Source organism: Astyanax mexicanus, chromosome 8, assembly GCF_023375975.1.
Source record: "Astyanax mexicanus isolate ESR-SI-001 chromosome 8, AstMex3_surface, whole genome shotgun sequence".
In the NCBI taxonomy this organism is placed as follows: domain Eukaryota; kingdom Metazoa; phylum Chordata; class Actinopteri; order Characiformes; family Acestrorhamphidae; genus Astyanax; species Astyanax mexicanus.
Window position 1 is genome coordinate 221462 of NC_064415.1, and position 20343 is coordinate 241804.

The 20343-nt window shown below is 41.0% G+C and overlaps 2 protein-coding genes across 2 annotated transcripts; one reads left to right on the top strand and one right to left on the bottom strand.

Moving 5' to 3' along the window:
• Positions 1 to 1879: 1879 nt before the first annotated feature.
• Positions 1880 to 3953, bottom strand: LOC103024511 (transcription factor HES-1-like). The gene is made up of 4 exons (XM_007240898.4): positions 3807 to 3953; positions 3617 to 3712; positions 3434 to 3521; positions 1880 to 2967 (listed from the first exon to the last, which is right to left on the bottom strand). Exons 1-4 carry the CDS (start codon positions 3876 to 3878, stop codon positions 2615 to 2617), a joined length of 609 nt encoding a protein of 202 aa, XP_007240960.3. The 5' UTR covers positions 3879 to 3953; the 3' UTR covers positions 1880 to 2614.
• A 13902-nt stretch (positions 3954 to 17855) lies between these two features.
• Positions 17856 to 20140, top strand: LOC103047867 (protein FAM43A-like). The gene is made up of 2 exons (XM_007240890.4): positions 17856 to 18608; positions 19276 to 20140. Exons 1-2 carry the CDS (start codon positions 17935 to 17937, stop codon positions 19514 to 19516), a joined length of 915 nt encoding a protein of 304 aa, XP_007240952.3. The 5' UTR covers positions 17856 to 17934; the 3' UTR covers positions 19517 to 20140.
• Positions 20141 to 20343: the final 203 nt, after the last annotated feature.

The following is a 20343-nucleotide window of genomic DNA, read 5'->3' on the forward strand; positions in this document are numbered from 1 at the left end:
GTGAGAGGAGTGTGAGGTAAGAGGAGTGTGAGGTGAGAGGAGAGTGAGGTGAGAGGAGTGTGAGGTGAGAGGAGTGTGAGGTAAGAGGAGTGTGAGGTGAGTGTGAGGTAAGAGGAGTGTGAGGTGAGAGGAGTGTGAGGTAAGAGGAGTGTGAGGTGAGTGTGAGGTAAGAGGAGTGTGAGGTGAGAGGAGTGTGAGGTGAGGTGAGTGTGAGGTAAGAGGAGTGTGAGGTGAGAGGAGTGTGAGGTAAGAGGAGTGTGAGGTGAGAGGAGTGTGAGGTGAGAGGAGTGTGAGGTAAGAGGAGTGTGAGGTGAGTGTGAGGTGAGAGGAGTGTGAGGTGAGAGGAGTGTGAGGTGAGAGGAGTGTGAGGTAAGAGGAGTGTGAGGTGAGAGGAGTGTGAGGGGGATGAAGAGGGTTCAGACAGGGTTTGGTGGAGGATCAGGAGCTCGGGGTGGGGGAGGGGGCGGTGCTACTCTAATGCTCAGTTACCCTCTTTTATCTTCACCACCATTCAGAGATAATGGAGAGACCTAATCCAATCACACACACTAAAACACACACTAACAAACACTAAAACACACATATATATATTGATGTAAAACATAATTGTCTGATTATATTTACAATAAATTAATCTGAATCCATATACAGCTCTGGAAAAAAATGAGAGCGCTTCAGTTTCTGAATCAGTTTCTCTGGTTTTGCTATTTATAGGTTTATATTTGAGTAAAATGAACATTGTTGTTTTATTCTATAAACTACAGACAACATTTCTCCCAAATTACAAATAAAAATATTCTCATTTAGAGCATTTATTTACAGAAAATGAGAAATGACTGAAATAACAAAAAAGATGCAGAACTTTCAGACCTCAAATAATGCAAAGAAAACAATTTCATATTTATAAAGTTTTAAGAGTTCAGAAATAATCAATATTTGGTGGAATAATCCTGGTTTTAATCACAGTTTTAATTTCATGCATCTTGGCATCATGTTCTCCTCCACCAGTCTTACACACTGCTTTTGGATAACTTTATGCTGCTTTACTCCTGGTGTAAAAATTCAAGCAGTTCAGTTTGGTGGTTTGATGGTTTGTGATCATCCATCTTCCTCTTGATTATATTCCAGAGGTTTTTAATTTGATAAAATCAAAGAAACTCATCATTTTTAAGTGTCTCTTATTTTTTACAGAGTGTATACATATATAAAACAAATTAACATATTGCTAAAATAATTAATAACTTTTTTTCAAGTTGTTCAGAAAACAACTTTCTAGCTTTATGGACTTTGTGGACTATTTCACTGACTAAAAACTCAATTAAACTCAATAAGAATGAAGAACTCTGTAGTAGTTATAGCCTATAGTCTTGATTAATAAAAAGAACACTGAATGGTGAAGATTAGTTCAGTGCAGGAGTTTAGGAGTCTAGGAAAGTTATTAAAATAACCTAAATCACATTTTATTTTGATCAGGAATAATAAATTAGATTAATCACACTCTGGACATAGGCTGTTATCCTAAAGGGGTACAATCAAATGATCTGATCAACTGCTATGTTGTTGCTATGTTGTTGCTAGGTGGCTGCTATGCTATGGTGTCCATTGTGGTTGAAATGTTGTTGCTATAAGATTGGCAGTTTGTTGCCAAGGTGTTGCTATGGTATCCAAGGTGGTTGTTATGGTGTTGCTAAGGTGCTGGGTGGTTCCTAGGTTGATGTTATGGTGTCTGTGGTGGTTACTGTGGTGTTAAAACTAACGCCAGTCCAAAAGGGCCTTAAAAGATGCGAGGTTTGTGCTTGAAGATTTCAGTATAAATTATTTGATCAGAAGCTTAAACAGGATTTTCAGAGAGGAACAGAGTAAATAAAAGAGAAAGAGATTTATAAAATTATTCTTTATTTACTTTCTGTACATTTCTACTCTCAGTTAGTGAAGCATAAAAAAAGTTTAGGCACATATTTAGTGCAAAATGTTTACGGTTTTAGATCCGTGCAGAAATTACATCCTGCTGATCCTCAAACACCCTGTAACCCGGTAACACTTCTTCAGTACGATCTGTTTTTTTTATGTTTTTGTACAGTATTTTAATCTGATAACAGTAAAATACCACCCTGTTACAGATCTATAAAGATCTTTTAGGTTCTATAGTAGTACACAGTTCATGGTTCTTCTTGAATTCTAGGAGTAAATAGAGGGATTACATTTACAACTGTGAGAACAACATAAAAAAACAACCTGAATTCTTACATTTTGGAAGAATTGAAACCAAACTGAGGCCTGAAAACAAGACCAAGTCCTGAATACGCGACATTTTTTTGACTTGTGTTTTAAAACAACGGTAATTCAGTGTATCCACACTTTTGTATTGTTTTATAAAAATATTTTATAGAAAAATACATTTTAAACCACTTCCTAAAAGACAAAAATATAACTATGTAATAATTCACGCCCCTGTGGTTGAGTTCTCTCGGTTCTGTACAGAACTCTTCTTTTATAATATTCATAATAAAAGTCTTTTTTCAGGATTCTGAAAGTCTCTGATCTGACCCAGGTTCCTCCGCAGGTTCCTCAGTTCCTCAGTGGAGGTTCTAGGTTAGCGTTAGTGTCTCTGGTTTCACCACGGCCTCCACACGCCGGTTCCGGAAGGTTCTGGTATCGTTGGGCCGGTTAATGTGGATGGGCGTCCGCGATCTACGGGTCGGAAGTTTCCGCTGCACAGTGACGACGTTCCCGGCGCCGAGAAGAACGGTCGTGTTTTTGGAGGGGCGTCGCCCAGCTGTGAGATATGCAGTACGTGTTGTGGGGGCGGAGTCATTGTCACACACCTGGCCAGGTGCGCTAGCAGGTGAGTCCGGAGCTCACGACTCACTCCTTCACAGGTGGACATAAAGCGAGTGACCTCGGTCATGCAGGCGCTGAACCCGGCACTGTACCTGCCCAACGCTCGCTGCTGCACGGAGAGGGACACTGTGGGCGGAGACAGAGAGGACAGGTAAGAAACAACACACAGGTAAAATACAGTAAAAACACACAAAATATATTAATACAGGTACAAATAGACAGTAAAATACACTTAATTGGGAACACAGATGAGAAAATAAACAGGACAAAAAACGTGTAAAACACAGTTGAAGAACAAACACAGGTTGGAAAAGTAAAGGTAAACTGCAGGTGAATATATAGGTAAAAAACGCAAGAAAAGATAAAATACAGATATAATAACACATACAGGTAAAACGCAGGTAGAAAAACAGGTAAAACGTAAGAAAGAAATAGAATTTGTGTATGAAATTCTAAATAAAGCACAGGTAAGAAATATGTACAGGTGAGTTACTGCAGCAGTAAAGGTTATGAATTCGGTTTATGTTTGATCTTCTTTTATTCTGCAGGTTTGTGACTGAGATGCTCGCGCCGATTTTGTGTTTTAACTCACCTGCCGCCTGCGCGCGCTGCACGCTCCTCAGGTGAGTCACGGTCATCTCCAGAATCTCCGCCTTCTCCAGTTTAGAGTGGCGCGAGACCTTCAAACACAACAGGTACCTGATTACACTCACACCTCTAATAATAAACAGCAGCCTCATCAATCAATCAACCAATCAATACTAGTCTCACTTACGTCCGCGTGCAGCGCGTGTAGGATCAGCGCCTTCAGCTGCACGAGGCTGCGGTTGATGCGCGCGCGCCGCCGCTTCTCCATGATTGGTTTAGAGGGCTGTCAATAAACAACAAGCGATTAGAGATCGATCACTCAAACAGGTAATCAATTATCAGCTGATTAATGATCGATAAGTGTGAGATGACTCTACCTTCCTGTGCTCGGAGCTCGCTGTCTTTGATGTGGCGCATGCGCTGATCCGTTGGGGCGCGTGCCCGGGCATCCTGCAGCTGCTGGAGAATCTGAATCTCCGCCGCGCGCTCCTCACTCCCGAGATTTAACCCGCGAGCCAAGCGCCCGGGATCACGCCCACCCCAGCATGTGCACCAATCAGCGCGCAGGAGCAGAGCGCACACGCCGCTGGTTGGTTGGTATTCACAGGCAGCGTTAAGTAAAGACCACGCCCCTTCTACGCAGGCGTGTAGACGTGCTTTTCAGCTAATCAGATTAGTACCAGATACTAAAACAGATCTGAGCATCAAATTCAGGTTCTACAAACTGAGTTTTTTAGTTTTTTAGTTTGAGGTTCAGTAATTTAAGGTTCTGTAGTTTAAGGTTCTGTAGTTTGAGGTTCTGTGATTTGTGTTTTTTAGTTTGAGGTTCAGTAATTTAAGGTTCTGTAATTTGAAGTTCTCTAGTTTGAGGTTCTGTAATTTGTGTTTTTTAGTTTGAGATTCTGTAGTTTGAGGTTCTGTAATTTAAGGTTCTGTAGTTTGAGGTTCAGTAATTTGAAGTTCTCTAGTTTGAGGTTCTGTAATTTTAAGTTCTGTAGTTTGAGGTTCTGTAATTTGAGGTTCTGTAATTTGTGTTTTTTAGTTTGAGATTCTGTAGTTTGAGGTTCTGTAATTTAAGGTTCTGTAGTTTGGGGTTTTTAGTTTGGGGTTCTGTAGTTTGAGGTTCAGTAATTTGAAGTTCTCTAGTTTGAGGTTCTGTAATTTGTGTTTTTTAGTTTGAGATTCTGTAGTTTGAGGTTCTGTAATTTAAGGTTCTGTAGTTTGGGGTTTTTAGTTTGGGGTTCTGTAGTTTGAGGTTCTCTAAACTGTATCTGTGTAGTCTTCAGATTCTGTTGTTTGTGGTTCTTTGTGGTTCTGTAGTTTGAGGTTCTGCATGTTGAGGATGTTTTGTCTGGAGTTACAATATGTGGTTCCATAGTTTTAGATCCCGTAGTTTTGCATACTATTGTTTTATATACTAATATTTTACAGTTATTGAGACTATAGACTCTTTTATAGTTTGAGGTTCTTCATAATTAAGTTATATAGATTTATAGTTTTTGGTTCTATCAATAAATATTGTATATTTCTAGCAGTTAGGATTTATATAGTTTGAGGTTGAGTGTGAGGTTCTCTTGTTGTGGGTTCTGTAGTGTAAGAAACTGTAGTTTGGGTAGTTTAAGCTTCAGTAGTTTTGTACTGAAAGTTTTTATAGTCCAGAGAGAATTTAGTTTCTCAAGGACTGCAGTTGAAGGTTCTACTTTTTTCTGTTCTATGGTTTAAGAGCCTGTAGTTTGGGTTATTTAAGACTGAAGCTTAATGTGGTTCTGTTTATCTAACAACACCAGAAAACGGTTAAATTGGTGAGTTTATTATATTCAATCACCAGTTTTACTACAGAACCGGTAAGGAACCTGTGATTAATTCAGCAGAAGCTACAGGTGATGTGCTTAAACCCCTGAAATCACGCTGAGATCCGATTTGAGCGTCCAGACTGAGATACAAAAGTGTTTTTTAAAAATCAGGTTTCACACTATGAAACATCAATCCGGATCTAATCTTGACAGACCCACAGTCAGATTCCAGCTGGCAGTCTCATCATATCCTGCTTGGTTTATTGATCATAAATCCAGTTCTGGTTCAGGAGGGGATCTGACAGAAGTGTGACGATTTCATTACTGCAGTGTTTTCTGGTTCTTCAGTCTGAGGAGAACGTCTCCCGGCTCCCAGTAGGACGAGACAATATGTCCATTCTTCCTCCCGCTGCTTTCCCAGGTCCGGACGGGGTCGGGGTTCGGAGAGCAGCTCTGAGGTGAAGTTCTTTACACCACCATCCGACCTCTGCCCCACCAAAACAAACCACACCCCCAAAACATCAACAGGGGGCAGAGGGGGCAGGAGACACCCCGAGACCCTCAATAACACCCTTCATCTCCACTCAGGAAAAGTTCTGCAAAAAATCACCTCAAACACACTCCCAATCTGAGCCAGTTCACCCTCCTCCTCACCAGGACTCACCACTGTAATTATCACGGACACCAGGACTCACCACTGTAATCATCACGGACACCAGGACTCACCACTGTAATCATCACAGACACCAGAACTCACCACTGTAATAATCACCAACACCATTTATTTATTAAGGAAAATGATCAAGTAGGGTTAGAGTCAGAACTATTGAGGTATTTCTTCTTCTTCAATACTCCATTTATGGTGTACAGTGTTTCAGTTCCACTGGCTGCAGAACATCTCCAGATCATGATGCTCCCACCACCATGTTTAACAGCTGGTACAGTGTTCTTGTGGTTAAATGCCATTACTTGTCTAAACATCTCTGTGCAGTAAACCAGGCAGGGGTGTAGGAGTGAGTATTGTTTAGTATGAAGCAAAGTTCACCCTATCCTATAAAATATAGCTAGCTAATTGACTTCACTGTAGGAAATGCAACAACTAATAGAGTAAAGTTGTGAAGTAACACCTTTTCCTGTAATGGCTTTATTTATTTTATTAATACCACATATATATATATATATATACCACTCGGTCAGACCTGATTTCCATGTTGAAGGTCAGTGGAATGTCAGCTGGGTGGGTGAACTCACTTCCTCACAGCTCTTGGCTTTTGACGTCTCACTCAGATTTCTCCTGAGCTTCAGGATTTTCACACAGGACCGGGACGGGTCCCGCTTCCCCCAGACTGACCCCTGTGCTCCACCCATTGTCCCCCGGCAAGGGCCCTTAAAGAGAAGAGGAAGAGGCGTGGCCGGCGCTGACGAGCAGTTCCGATCTCCATTGTCAGATTTAGATTGATGAGGTGAAATTCGCCCCTCAATCCACCGAGAACATCTACAGAACATACAGCCCGAGTTCACATCCCGGACCCGGAGGTTAAGGCCAGAGCGGAGGTCCGGGTCACTCTCTGCTCTGAGATCCACTGACGTTCTAAACACCGTGTAATACTGAGGAACTCCCTGCTGACACCTACTCGCTCCCATCAACCACCCCGTCACCGCCATCAACCACCCCGTCACCCCCATCAACCACCCCGTCACCCCCATCAACCACCCCTCTCCCCCATCAACCACCCAGTCACCCCCATCAACCACCCCTCTCCCCCATCAACCACCGCCTCACAGTGATGCTGTTAAATATATATCCCACTTTGAGGAAATCTTAGAGCATAAACTGTGGTGTTTATACTCTAAAGGTGCTCTGTGAAACCTTAAAAAAGGTTATATAAAGAAAAAAGTATATTTAAGCTTTGTTGAAGGTTCCTCAAAGCAATTTAAGTTATTCCTCCACAGTTTCAAGTTTAACAAACCCTAAAAGTTCCTTAAGAAAGATGATCCGTGCAGAGACTCCAGAGAATCCAGTACTTTTACTGTTTTACTTAAAGAGTAAAAAGCTTGAGTTGATTCTTCTACAGAAGTACTTTATTCAACTCCAGTATCTATACGTCTACCTACAGAGTAATGAACGAAGATACTTCATCACCTTTAAATATGTGATTAGCTCTTCCCCTTCCGTTTCGCATTGCATTGTGGAAAAATAGTGTCCATTGTAACCCACATTCAGACACTGATCGGTTCTCAGTATGTATAGTAGATGTTTAAGTATACTAGGGACATGTCTACGATTGCAGTTCTCTACTCGGCTAATATAAGTCATGTGAGGTTAAGGGGCTGTGAACCACGAAACCTGCCACAACATACAGCTCTGAAAAAATAAGAAACCACCTGAAATGATGAGTTTCTTTGATTTTACCAAATGTAAAACCTCTGGAATATAATCAAGAGGAAGATGGATGATCACAAACCATCAAACCACCAAACTGAACTGCTTGAATTTTTACACCAGGAGTAAAGCAGCATAAAGTTATCCAAAAGCAGTGTGTAAGACTGGTGGAGGAGAACATGATGCCAAGATGCATGAAAAAAAATGTGATTAAAAACCAGGATTATTCCACCAAATATTGATTATTTCTGAACTATATGATGAATATGATGCAGAGAAAACTTTTTTGTTATTTCAGTCATTTCTCATTTTCTGTAAATAAATGCTCTAAATGAGAATATTTTTATTTGTAATTTGGGAGAAATGTTGTCTGTAGTTTATAGAATAAAACAACAATGTTCATTTTACTCAAACATAAACCTATAAATAGTAAAATCAGAGAAACTGATTCAGAAACTGAAGTGATCTCTTTATTTTTACAGAGCTGTAACTCTTCAGCTGAATGCACTGGAAGTTTGTTGGGTTTGTTTGGGGAGTCGGACCGGACTCTAATCCGGCTCGCTCATGGGGACAGTGACCTCTGACCCGGCACAAGACACTCAGCGGGTTAATCCGGTCTTGTGTGGCTGCAGGAGATCCAACAACCCGATAACTCCATTCAGCTCTACTGGGCTTTATTTATTAACTGCAGCTTAATAAAGCCAGGCTTTGTGTTCAGCTGAAGATAAACGTGGTGTTTGCAAACATCCTCATCATCCAGATCCTCCAGAACAACAGGAGATCTGAACACCCTGCAGAGATGCTGCAGCAGCTTCATCTTAATCTGTGCTGAGAAACATAAGATATTTAATATTCTATAATATAAAGTGGTGCTTGAAGGTTGTGAACCCTTAAGAATTTTCTATATTTCTGTAAAACTATGATCAGACTTTCAGACAAGTCCTAAAAGTAGATAAGGAGATCCCAGTTAAACAAACAAGATAAATGTATTACTTTTATTTTTTACATGTATTTATTGAGGGAAATTATGCAATAATACATATTTATGAGGGTAAAAGTACGTAAACCCCTGTTTTCAGTATCTGGTGTGATTTTTCCCTGCTGTACAGTAATAACTGATCTAAACATTTCTGGTAACTATTGATCAGTTCTGCTCTCTGGCCTGGAGGAACTTTAGCTCATTCCTCTGTACAGAACAGCTTTAACTCTGGGATGTTGGTGGTTAACGGGGTGTCCTCACATTAACTGATCACTTCAGCTCCGCCCACAACATTTCCATTGGATTAAGATTAGAATTTCGACTTAATCCCATTCCAAAACATTTACTTTATTCTTTCGTAGGATGACTTGTGTGCTCAGGGTCATTGTCCTACTGCATGATACACCTATTCTCAAATATATTAAGAGGCAAGAAATTTAAGTACCGTATTTTTCGGACTATAAGGCGCACCGTATTATAAGACGCACTATCAAAGAACGCCTATTTTCTGCTATTTTTCCATACATAGGGCGCATCGCATTATAAGGCGCGTTAAGTGACACTAGAAAGGGTGCCTATATCAAAGTGAACAGGGGTGGCGCCATGTTTCCCTTCCCCCACCGGGGGTGGTCGCTTGCCGGTGGAGCGTCTCAGTATATATAAATCTAGCTCTCTCAAAGTCAAACGAGTGCTGGATATTAATCTACACAGATTCCTCTCCTGAAAACTGTTTATTTGGGTGAGTAACGTGCTTCAGTTTATTTACAGTAAGCTTAGATTTCCAGATGTCCACTAAGGCTTGCTGCACCAGCGTTAGCATAGCTATCCGCTAGCACGCTAGCTAGTCACCTAAACTAGTAAAGTTAACCCAAACTTAAACGACAGCGTTACACTGAGTAATCCTGCGTGTTCTGGTAAGACAGTGAGATATTAGCTAGCGATTCGTCCCCCGTAGCTTGTTTTAACACTGTAAACAAGCAGATTACAGGCTGATAAAACTCACCTCTGAGAGAGTTAGCGCTTAGCATCTAGCTAATGCTAGCCAGGCAAAGCAGCACAGACTTACAGGCCGATAACTCACCTCTGAACGGTGAACGCTTAGCGATTAGCATCTAACTCTAATAATACTGCTCCAGCAGTATTAAAAGTGCTAAATTTAGAAAATACTGATCTCTGAACAGTGAAAAAGCTAGCTAGCTAAGCGGTTAGCATCTAGCTAATGCTATTGCTGCTCTGCACGGAGTGTGTGTTTATTGCTCCTTACACCTGACGGGTAAAATTTAGATAATACTGATCTCTGAACAGTGAATAAGCTAGCTAGCTTAGCGGTTAGCATCTAGCTAATGCTATTGCTGCTCAGCCTCGGAGCTGCACGGCTCTGGACTCTGTATAGCACTGAAACTCTGTATAACACTGCACGGAGTGTGTGTTTACTGCTCCTTACAACCTGACGAGTAAAATTTAGATAATACTGATCTCAGTGAATAAGCTAGCTAGCTTAGCGGTTAGCATCTAGCTAATGCTATTGCTGCTCAGCCTCGGAGCTGCACGGCTCTGGACTCTGTATAGCACTGAAACTCTCTATAACGCTGCACGGAGTGTGTGTTTACTGCTCCTTACAACCTGACGAGTAAAATCCATACAAAAGGCGCACCGTATTATAAGACGCACTGTCAATTTTTGTGAAAATTAAAAGTTTTTAAGTGCGCCTTATAGTCCGAAAAATACGGTAATAAACTCTTGATGAGTTCAGCACAGCTGTTAACTGAAAGCTTGAATTTCAGGAGACTCTACCTCATAAAACTGACTGAGAAAATCCAGCAGAGATGTGTAAAACCATCTAAACAAAAGGAGCTATGTTGAAGAATGTAAAATATAAAAAATATTCTGGTTTGTTTAACACTTTTTGTTTAGTAAATAATTCCATATGTTTTCTTTTATATAATAGATGAGCTTCTATATTTAATAGATGTTTCAGTGGTGGGTTCTCCACAGAGAGAGAGAACAGAAAGAGCTGCTGTTGTCAAGAAACGCTTGTCTGAGTGGAGGAGCTTCACGTTAACCCCCCCACCCCCCCAGATCACACTCAGACACAAATTTCCATACGGGCCTGCGGGTCCAGAGCCCGGCGCTGCCCGTGGGGTTATTGAGGAGCCCCCGGATCTTTTGTCTGGTCTGGAGCTCCAACACTGGCAGCCTGTGTGATCCACACGTGGAGCGACAGCGCTGACACGCCAGCCCACTGAGCGCGCTCAGTCCGTCCCCCAGCTGATGGAGCAGAATAGATTTACCTACCTCAGAGCCTTTCAGCAGGGCTTTTGTTTTAGCCTGGATGAAGGAGGTCCTGAAAGGGGCCAGAACGAGGCTGAGCCCAAAATATGGTGGATTTTTAAAGACTTCCATTAAAGAGAAAAGACTGGAACTCATGAGAACCGAAAGCCTGAGAAAACTCTGAATGAGCTGCAGAGGAACACTGTCCTCCTCATCCTCCAATGTTCACTGTATTCAGAGTGTTTTAATGTAGATAATCTTTATAAATCGGAATATACTAATGATATTATTATAGATGGTAATGTAACAGAGTTTATTGCATCAAACTGTATTAAACCATTGAAATTAGTCTCTAGTTTAGACCCTGTTGGATTCTCTAATCTGGATGTAAAATAAGATTGAGACGGTTGGGTTTGGAGGTTCTACAGGTTCTGTATGGATCCTGCAGCACATTTACCCACAGATGTTGCTACAGCTGGGCCTGTAGATCCTGTAACTCTACACTCGTAGGTTGAAGCTGAAGCTGAGTCCCAGCTGCTCCATAAATGCTGGATTGGTGATAAATCTGGAGAGCGGGCAGGATGAGGAAGTGCTGTAATCTGGTGGAGACTGTGTTCCTGGGAAACCCTTGCTGTGTGTGGGTGAACATTATCCTGCTGAAAAATGCTGCTGCTATCAGCTGGAAGTTCTGCAGGAGAGAAAGCAGCAACACATGGTTCTGCAGGATGTTCTGCACAGATCACTGAGATCACTGTTAGTAATGTTCCTCCTATCACTACTAGTGGTGACCGACTGTCGCTGTATGAGATGGTGCTCCTCAGATCATCAATCAATTAATCACACCAGCAGTTTACACTGTGAACTCTTCAGTCCACTTCAAAGTTAGGATTGAAGATTCACCACAAGCCTCCAAACTCTGACCATCATCAGATCCCAAACAGAACCTGGATTTGCAGCTTATTACAAAACAGTTCCAGTCCAGCAGTGGTTGAATGTTGATGGTGGCTGGCTGATGGACAGGCTCTACATGGTGGGAAATTGGTGGAAACCACCATCCCGCTTCTCTCAGTCCAAAAATGCTCCCCCTCTCAAAGTCTCTAAACTGGGCACAGTGTCTCAAGTGTTTTGAGTGCATGGTAGAGACATGTCCAGTCAACTATCTCACCGTGAAATATCTGGGAGCTTTTTTTAGGACAGTGGAGAAAGCACTTTTACATCCTCTTGTGGTGTAAAGACCCAGTGTCTAATCAGTCCACACCTGAAAACGTTTACATACCTGCCTGAAGCAGAACTACTGAGTATTGCAGTGATTCAGGTCATCAAGAGCTTCATGGGTCTGTTGGAGGCAAAATAATTTTGAAGGATTCCACAGAAACCTACAGGAGCCCACAGATACCTGAAGAATCCCATAGCTGGTCACCCAGAGCTACAAGAGACTGTAAAAGTCAAAAGAATACTACAGGAATCCAATGAAACATACAGGAGCCTACATAAACCTATGGAAGCCCACAAAAACCAACAGGAGTCCACAAGAATCTACAGGAGCCCACAGAATCCTACAGGAGCCCACTGAAACCTACAGGAGCACTACTAGGGGTGAGCAACTATTGAATGAGATTCTCCCCATATCATCAATCATACTAGAAGTTTACAGTGTGAACTCTTCAGTCCAAGGCAAAGGCAGGATTGAAGATGACCATCATTAGATCCCAAACAGAACCTGGATTTGTCAACTATCTCACTATGAAATATCTGAGAACTTTTTAAAGGGTAGTGGAGGAAGCACTTTTACGACCTCTTGTGGTGTAAAGACCCAGTGTCTAATCAGTCTACACCTGAAATCAAGTACATACCTGCCCGAAGCAGAACTATATCCTGAGTACTGCAGCGATTCAGGTCATCAAGAACTTCATGGGTCTGTGGGAAGCAACAGATTTTTTAAAGGATTTCACAGAAACCTACAGGAGCCCACAGAAACCTATCTGAAATAAAGAGGCCTTGTTCTCAGAGCAGAGCTAAAAATGATGGAATTAACTAATCTCACAGACATAAAGCAGCCAGTCGTGAGCGAGAACATTTCGTTTTTGTCTTACAGTTCAAATGCCTTTAACAAATTCCTAAAAGCTTTGAGGAGAACCAAAACACAGTTCACATGTAAGTCTCGCCATTCCAACATGAAAGTGTCTCCTAACAAATCCGGAGCGGAGGAACCTGAATGGCCTACTTAGCATGTAGATGATATGCTGTTTTGGAGCATTGATGGATTTACCATGTGTATTTAAATGATAATCTGTAGGAGAAGGCAACTTTTTGTGGTGTTGGGATTCTTGTGCAGCAGCGTGTGAAGAAATTCTCCCAGGCTTTTTCAGAAAACAGAAATTGCTAAAAGCGCAATCATGGGCTAATCCAGGAACACGGTGCTGAGGCATGCTGGGTAACAGGCTTAGCGTGCCGTGATCTGTTCCACGCTTGTGTAGATTGAAATAGGCATTTCAGGATAATTTGAAATTAAAAATGCGTGACTAAATCTCCTCAAATAAGAGAACAAAAACCTCCAGCGAGATTCATTCAAAGCCACGGGTAAATAATGAATAATGAATGAACCTGATGAACTGATTTTACTGAACCTGACATCCAGATACAGTTCAGATCTGATTATAGAAACACCTACAGTCTGAGCCGTCTAAACCAACGACAGTCAAAATTTCTATATAATTAAAAAGATTATAGATTATAACGTTACAGAGTTACTCTGCCAGTGTAAATAAAGAGTATCAGTGTTTTTTTTTCATTACTGTAAGAGTTAAAGTTACTGTTAACTTTTGGTTTAATTTTTACTTTATCACCAATTACTGCACCCGTTTAGTTAGGTATACAGTAGCATCTGTATTTACATAAATATACAAAATGTTAAACAACATAGAGGAGAATACTTAAACTGACCGGTGTCTCATATTGAGCTGATCTCTGGCAGATTTGTAGTGTTGTGTTTGGTTGATATGAAACTGATTTGTTGCTAATGATCAGCTGATCTTTAGCTGATCTGTAGACAGTTTATCAACTGAACATTTATTTTGTAGTTGGTTTGTATTTGGTAGCTTATGTTGAGCAAAACTTTAGCTAATCTGTTGCTGATTGCTGGTTTAATCAATCCAGACTTTAGGTATTTGTCAGTGTAAAAGTTTAGGTGTGTTGGGATTAGCATTAGCATTATTTGTGCTTTGTGAACAGAGTTATCAGCTGTAGCTGTTCTATAGGATGGTGGTAAAGCTGTGAATCTGGGGTTCCTGGTGTAGAATTAGGATTCCTATTGTTCTGATTGTCTTTAGAAGCAAATCAGAAATATGGTGTGTAGAGCTTCTCTCAGAGTTATCCAGACGGGAATCACAACATTCCCAGAACATTCCGGAGGAACAGGTTTATTCCTCTCGATTACGTGATTTTTATTTACAAGAAAACCTGCCGATACATCAATTCATGACTCCTCTTTATCTAGTCATGAATATTCCTATAATCTGCCGTCGCCGTTCTCCAGGCTTCTATTCGCTGAGGCCCTTTCAGCCGCACCCCCGACCCTGCTATTCACCCCCCAAAACCCCCCCCCGCCCCCCTGCCATGGCCCTCCGGGACCCCGACTCACAGCGGCGCTAAATCCCATAATCGATGTGTAATTGAAGGCTGGAACAGTGCGAGCCTGAGCCGGATAATAGAGCTCTCACAGAGCAGAGAGAACGGAAATAAAATGCTGTCCTTTCATATTCTACAATTTTTTATAGAGTATGATTTTAATTTTTGATCATAAAATAATATCTGCATGAAATTCATTCATATTTATTATATATTATAATTTCTTTGAATTTCATTGAATTCCAATTCTGCTTCCTGCAATTTAAATGTAAATTCAAATTCATGAATAGAATTAGAATTTAAGGGTCCATCTCAAATCAGTTCTGAATTTTGTACAGCCATACCACCACGAGTCCTGTAATAATGCTATATATGCTGTATATTAATGATTTCTACATGTATTCAGCACATTTAAGTGAAAGTGTTCTGGTTTTGACTTTATTCTGTAAGTTAAACTACAGGTTGAGTTTAGGGACACTGATCTCTGATGATTTATTATCACAGAGTTTATTCTGAAGGTGTTGAGGAATGTGATTAAATTCTGCTGCTGCTGTTTCTCCTTTACTGATTAGATACAATTAGAATAAAATTGCACTCACTTTATATTTAGACAAATTCAGTAACTGAGCCAGGTTACCGAACATGTCTCACACAAAAATATAGGCTTTTGGCTCATGGCTTATTTAATTTCCATAATCACAGACTGTAAGACTGATACATTTCCTCTTATTCTACACTAATCAATCACTGATCAATAACCAAACACCAATCACCCACCAGTCCCCTCTATACCACTCAGACCACCAGATTCTAGTTTAGTCTGTAACACTAAATCCTACAAAACCCTGCGCAGAACTGCAGAACGGGTTAATTAGCAGTGAAATTGCCCCATCTAGTGATCTGGAGAAACTACAGCACAGATGAAGAGCCTAGATTTATGTTACTTAATGTTATTTGTCTGTGTTTTGATTTGTCTGAGTATGTTTCTTATTGTGTTGTGTTGTTGCTGCTGGACGCCTAAATTTCCTTCGGGATAAATAAAGTATCTATCTATCTATCTATCTATCTATCTATCTATCTATCTATCTATCTATCTATCTATCTATCTATCTGAGGCGTATTTTAGGTAATTGTTAAATTGACAATGTAGTTACACATGTATTAAAGAATAATAAAAACAACAAAAAAATAAAAATAAAGCAGCTTGTCCTGGTCATAAAATTGGGGTGTTTTAAAACTTTTTATGCATGACAGGAAATAAAAAGTGAAAATGTCAAGATCAAGATGGAAAATATGATTTCTGTATATTCTGACTATTCTGTATAGTCTTAAATCATAATTTTATCAATAAATAATTTTAAATACGATAAATAGGCAAAACTATAAAAACATAGTTTAAAGGCTATAAATTTAGGGAATATTAATAATCTAGACTTTACAGAGGATTATGAGGTCAGTGATGAGTAAATCGCAGTAGGAAGGAGAGTTTAGAGTGAATATGTTTTAAAAACCTTTTTGCAGTAAAATCAGATTAAATCAACATTAATAAATCAGATGTATTTGATCTGGCGCTCACCTGATCTGCAGTTGCAGTACCCTATTACAGCAGGTAGGTGGCAGCAGCGGACTAATTTTTACCATCCAAACTAAACTCAAAACCTCGGATCTCACAGTCTGAACTCTGGCGGTTTCAGACTGAGATTAGAGTTCGTTTAGACTGTAATCAGATTTTGAGTCTAAACTTTATAAAGTCGGATATTCGGAAGTGGTTTTAAAAGTGATTATAATTAGATTTGTGCAGATGTATCTCATATGAAATTGCTCATCATATGAAATTGTAATGTCAAGACATGCAAATCGAATCTGATCCCTTTCAAACAACTCTCAACAGATCTGATCTAAGAAACAGTCCGATTAAACTGAACAAAAGGAATGAAAATGGCCCAAATTTCTATCACAATAGTTTTTGTAATTTCAGTTAAAAATGATATAATTCCGATATTAATATGAACAGTATAAAAGCCACCATCATGGTGTAAATAATCACAGAGAGACAGAACTGGGCGATTTACACCATACACAATATTTATCTTAACATTTCTACACAGTCAAAATTACAAATTCAACAGGATTTTGTTCACACTATGTAATGAAATATAAACACTTTTTAAGCACTGTTTTGCTAGTATTAACCCACGCCCTGATGGAATAAGATAGAAAGAGGAGGGGGGCGAACTCAGTGGATATTTTGGGCTAGAGTTCAGGGCAGCTACGCAAGGACGCGAGAAGCTGAAGCCCCCCCCCGCGATGAGAGGTAAAGAAGAAGAAGAAAGAGAAAAAGGTGGGAGATGGGGTGGAGGCGGGTGCCAAGTTGTACCACACGCAGGAGGAGAGGAAGTGGGGGTTTAAATAGGGCTAGTGGGTGGAGTAATGGGCGTGGATTATCTCCCAAAATTTAGTTATGAATAACTCCACATGTTGTCGACACAATAAGAAAATATCTTTATATTACCCACTTTTACCCTGATAGCCCGGAAAGCTTTATTATAAAGAATGACAGGAATGTTCATCCAACAGCACATTAGGGAGCACCGCGGGAAACATTGCAGGAAATCAACAGCACTGACTTCCTGTTTTGGCGCTTTGCTCAGAATTAGGTTAAAATCAGATCCTGTGCCTTTACACAACAATCCCTACCAGAATCAATCAATAAAAAAATTAATAAATCAATTTATAAACAGAGCGGGTCAAGCAGTCCCGCAGAGTTTTGATTTTAGAACCTGGATTAAATATCGAAACAGAAGCAGAAAATATATAAACTTTAATTTAATCCCAGACAAAAGTCAGTCAGTATAAGAATCAATTGATCAATCAAACAGTCATTATTTAGTATTAATGAAACTTTTCAGGCAAATGTTATCTAGAAAATTCACAGTGCTTTACAAAATAAATAAAAACAACTTTAGATTTAAAGGCCACATTTTAACACTAAACGACTGAAGGTCAATAGTAAAATAATAAAATAAATAACAACAAATGGTATATAAAAATATAAAAATATTTTTCAAGTAAATAAATAATACAAATATTAGTCGGTTCTGAAACACAGATCACAGTTTTACCGTGTACAAATATGATTTATATCATACATTTTTGATGGTGTAAAGTACAGATTACTCAAGAAGGTTCCTCAAAACATCTTAATGGGTTTTAAATTGAATAACTTGTGAAAGTTCCTGAGTTAACCTCAGCGCTGGAGTTGCGCACCCTGCTGTAGTTAAGGGTTAATATGAGGATGAGCTCGAGGCGCTGTTCTCAGATCAGTTGATGTTTTTAACCGGTTCCTCCTCCTGGTTCCTCCTCGGTGGGCTGGACATCACTGAGCTTTAAACACGTCCAGGAGACTCGCTGCACACAGAACGGACCGGTTCGGACAGAGCAAATCGGTCACGATGCCGAGCGGAGCAGAACCGTGTGAGGAGAAGTACTCTAAGCGCTGCGTCTCCTGGGCTAAAGCCTACCGGGACCGGATCGGCGGGATCCTGCCGTCCAAGAGAAAGACCCTGAGCATCTCCACCGATGACCCGTCCTTCCCTGTGCTGTACCTGGGGAGCTCCACCACCCTGCAGGCAAAGGGCTCCGGCTGCACGGACGCGGCGGTCAGTAAGGTCTGGAGGAAGAGCGATATGGGTCGAACCGGATCCAGGATGCTGCTGACCGTCGGAGCTCAGGGCATCCGGATGGAGCACAGCGGCGAGAAGAGAACCGAGAGGAAACCGGATCACCTGTACCTCCTGCACCGGGTCACGCACTGCGCCACGGACCCCGCGCTGCCCCGGGTCCTGGCCTGGGTCTACCGGCACCAGGTGAAGAACAAAGCTGTGATGCTGCGCTGCCACGTAGCCCTGCTGCCCAAAGCGGACCAGGCCAGAACCGCGGAGAACCTGTTGAACCGGACCCTGCTGACCGCGCTGACCGAGTTCCAGAGGCTGAAGCGGCGGCAGGACGCCAAGCGGCAGCAGCTGCTCCAGGCGGGACCCGGGACCGTCCCGCTGCTGCCCATCAGGAAGCTCCTGAACGGACAGTGCTGCTACAAACCCCCGGCTCAGAACTCCGCCAGCCACAGGTGGGTACAACCACAAAACCGCAGAACCGCAAAGCCGCTAAATCACTAAACCGCAGAACCGCAAAGCCGCTAAATCTTTAAACCGCAAAACCACTTAATCGCAAAAGCGCTAAATCGCAGGGAATTAAACATTTACAGGCTTCAAATGATTGTTTTAGCTGAACCCCCCACCAGCACTACTTCTTTAAAAAGACGTTGGATAAACTCCAGAGCTGCTTAATTCTAGTTGACAGTTAAATTGACTTAAACTTTGTTTTAAGCATCTTAAAAGATGTTTGTGATTTCTTATATGCGCCTTTTAACCGCTTCAAAACAATTAATTAGTCTAACTTTAACCTTCAACCAAATTTATACACATATGCATACACTATTTACCCAAGTAGTTCTGAGGGGTGATACATTGTCTCAGAAATAAATACAATAAACCATATTATTGTCATTTTAAGCCCACACTGCAAAACATCTTTTGGCAACAACTACACACAATATTTTTAAACTGAGACATATTTACTTACATAATAAAATAATCAATCGCAATGTCTTAAAATAAGCGAAGCAAGACTAATATCAAGTAAAATAGACTGATTTTGACTGTCTTAAATTTAAACACAAGTTAAAATTGGTGCAATGAATACGTAAAGTAATTAATTTCCACTTTTGTCCGCAGTGGTCAGAAGCTCTGCTCCATCAGTGAGGATTCTCTGGGGGAGGAGGAAGAGGAGCGCAGCAGCTACCTGGATGAAGAATGTCTGGAAGATGAGGAAGATGAAGAGGAAATGTACCTGATTATCAACAACCTGCAGGAGCTGGACCTTCAAAACGAAATGACGTCCCTGTGTGGACAGAGCATGAGCAGCCAATCCAGCGGAGAGACCAGCGATGAGGATGCACTTTTACCGGCCTGTTAACACACCAGTACACTGAGATCATCACACCTGAACACTGAGATCATCACACCTGAACACTGAGATCATCTCACCTGAACACTGAGATCATCACACCTGTACAAACCAAGATTCACACCTGTACACTGAGATCATCACACCTGAACACTGAGATCATCACACCTGAACACTGAGATCATCACACCTGAACACTGAGATCATCACACCTGTACACTGAGATCATCACACCTGTAAAAACTGGTGAATCCACCTGTAAACAAATATGACCATACTTGTGCAAAGTGGCTGATACACCTGTATGTAAACACATCTGCAAAGACTGTATAACACACCTGCAGACAAAGGTGATCACCAGTGTGCACTAGTGTAGAACGGTGAATACACCTGTACAGATTTTGTAATGTAATTTGTTTTCTAAAGAGAGTTGTTTATTATTGTTTGTGTGTTTATATGTATATAAATGTTTATTAATTATATTTATAGTATATGAAGTGAAACTGTAATTAGTGAATATTTGCTGTGCAAATATATGAGGACTGTATGAGTCTGTATTAGATACAGTATCTGATCATTACCTGTCTGATCGATTACCTGTAGTTTATCAATAAACGCATTATGAGCAGATGATCTGCAGTCAGGAGGTTTCTGGACGTTTGTAAACTGAGCAGGAGAGACTGACGAGACTGCAGTCCTGCTTTACCAATAACAGGATATTACCTCACCACCACCACACCCCCACACCCCCCCCCCGGACCTGATTTCTGCTACACTCACAACGGCCACTTTATCAGAAACACCTACAGTTCATTATACTGCACTCACTGTGGCCA

Excerpts from the sequence above, each read along its gene's own strand:
- LOC103024511 (XM_007240898.4), bottom strand. The coding sequence starts at position 3,878 with ATGCCCGGGCACGCGCCCCAACGGATCAGCGCATGCGCCACATCAAAG. Across the intron at positions 3,713-3,806 it reads CGAGCTCCGAGCACAGGAAG|CCCTCTAAACCAATCATGGA; the intron begins GTAGAGTCATCT and ends GTTTATTGACAG. Across the intron at positions 3,522-3,616 it reads TACACGCGCTGCACGCGGAC|GTCTCGCGCCACTCTAAACT; the intron begins GTAAGTGAGACT and ends TTGTGTTTGAAG.
- LOC103047867 (XM_007240890.4), top strand. The coding sequence starts at position 17,935 with ATGCCGAGCGGAGCAGAACCGTGTGAGGAGAAGTACTCTAAGCGCTGC. Across the intron at positions 18,609-19,275 it reads CAGAACTCCGCCAGCCACAG|TGGTCAGAAGCTCTGCTCCA; the intron begins GTGGGTACAACC and ends TTTTGTCCGCAG.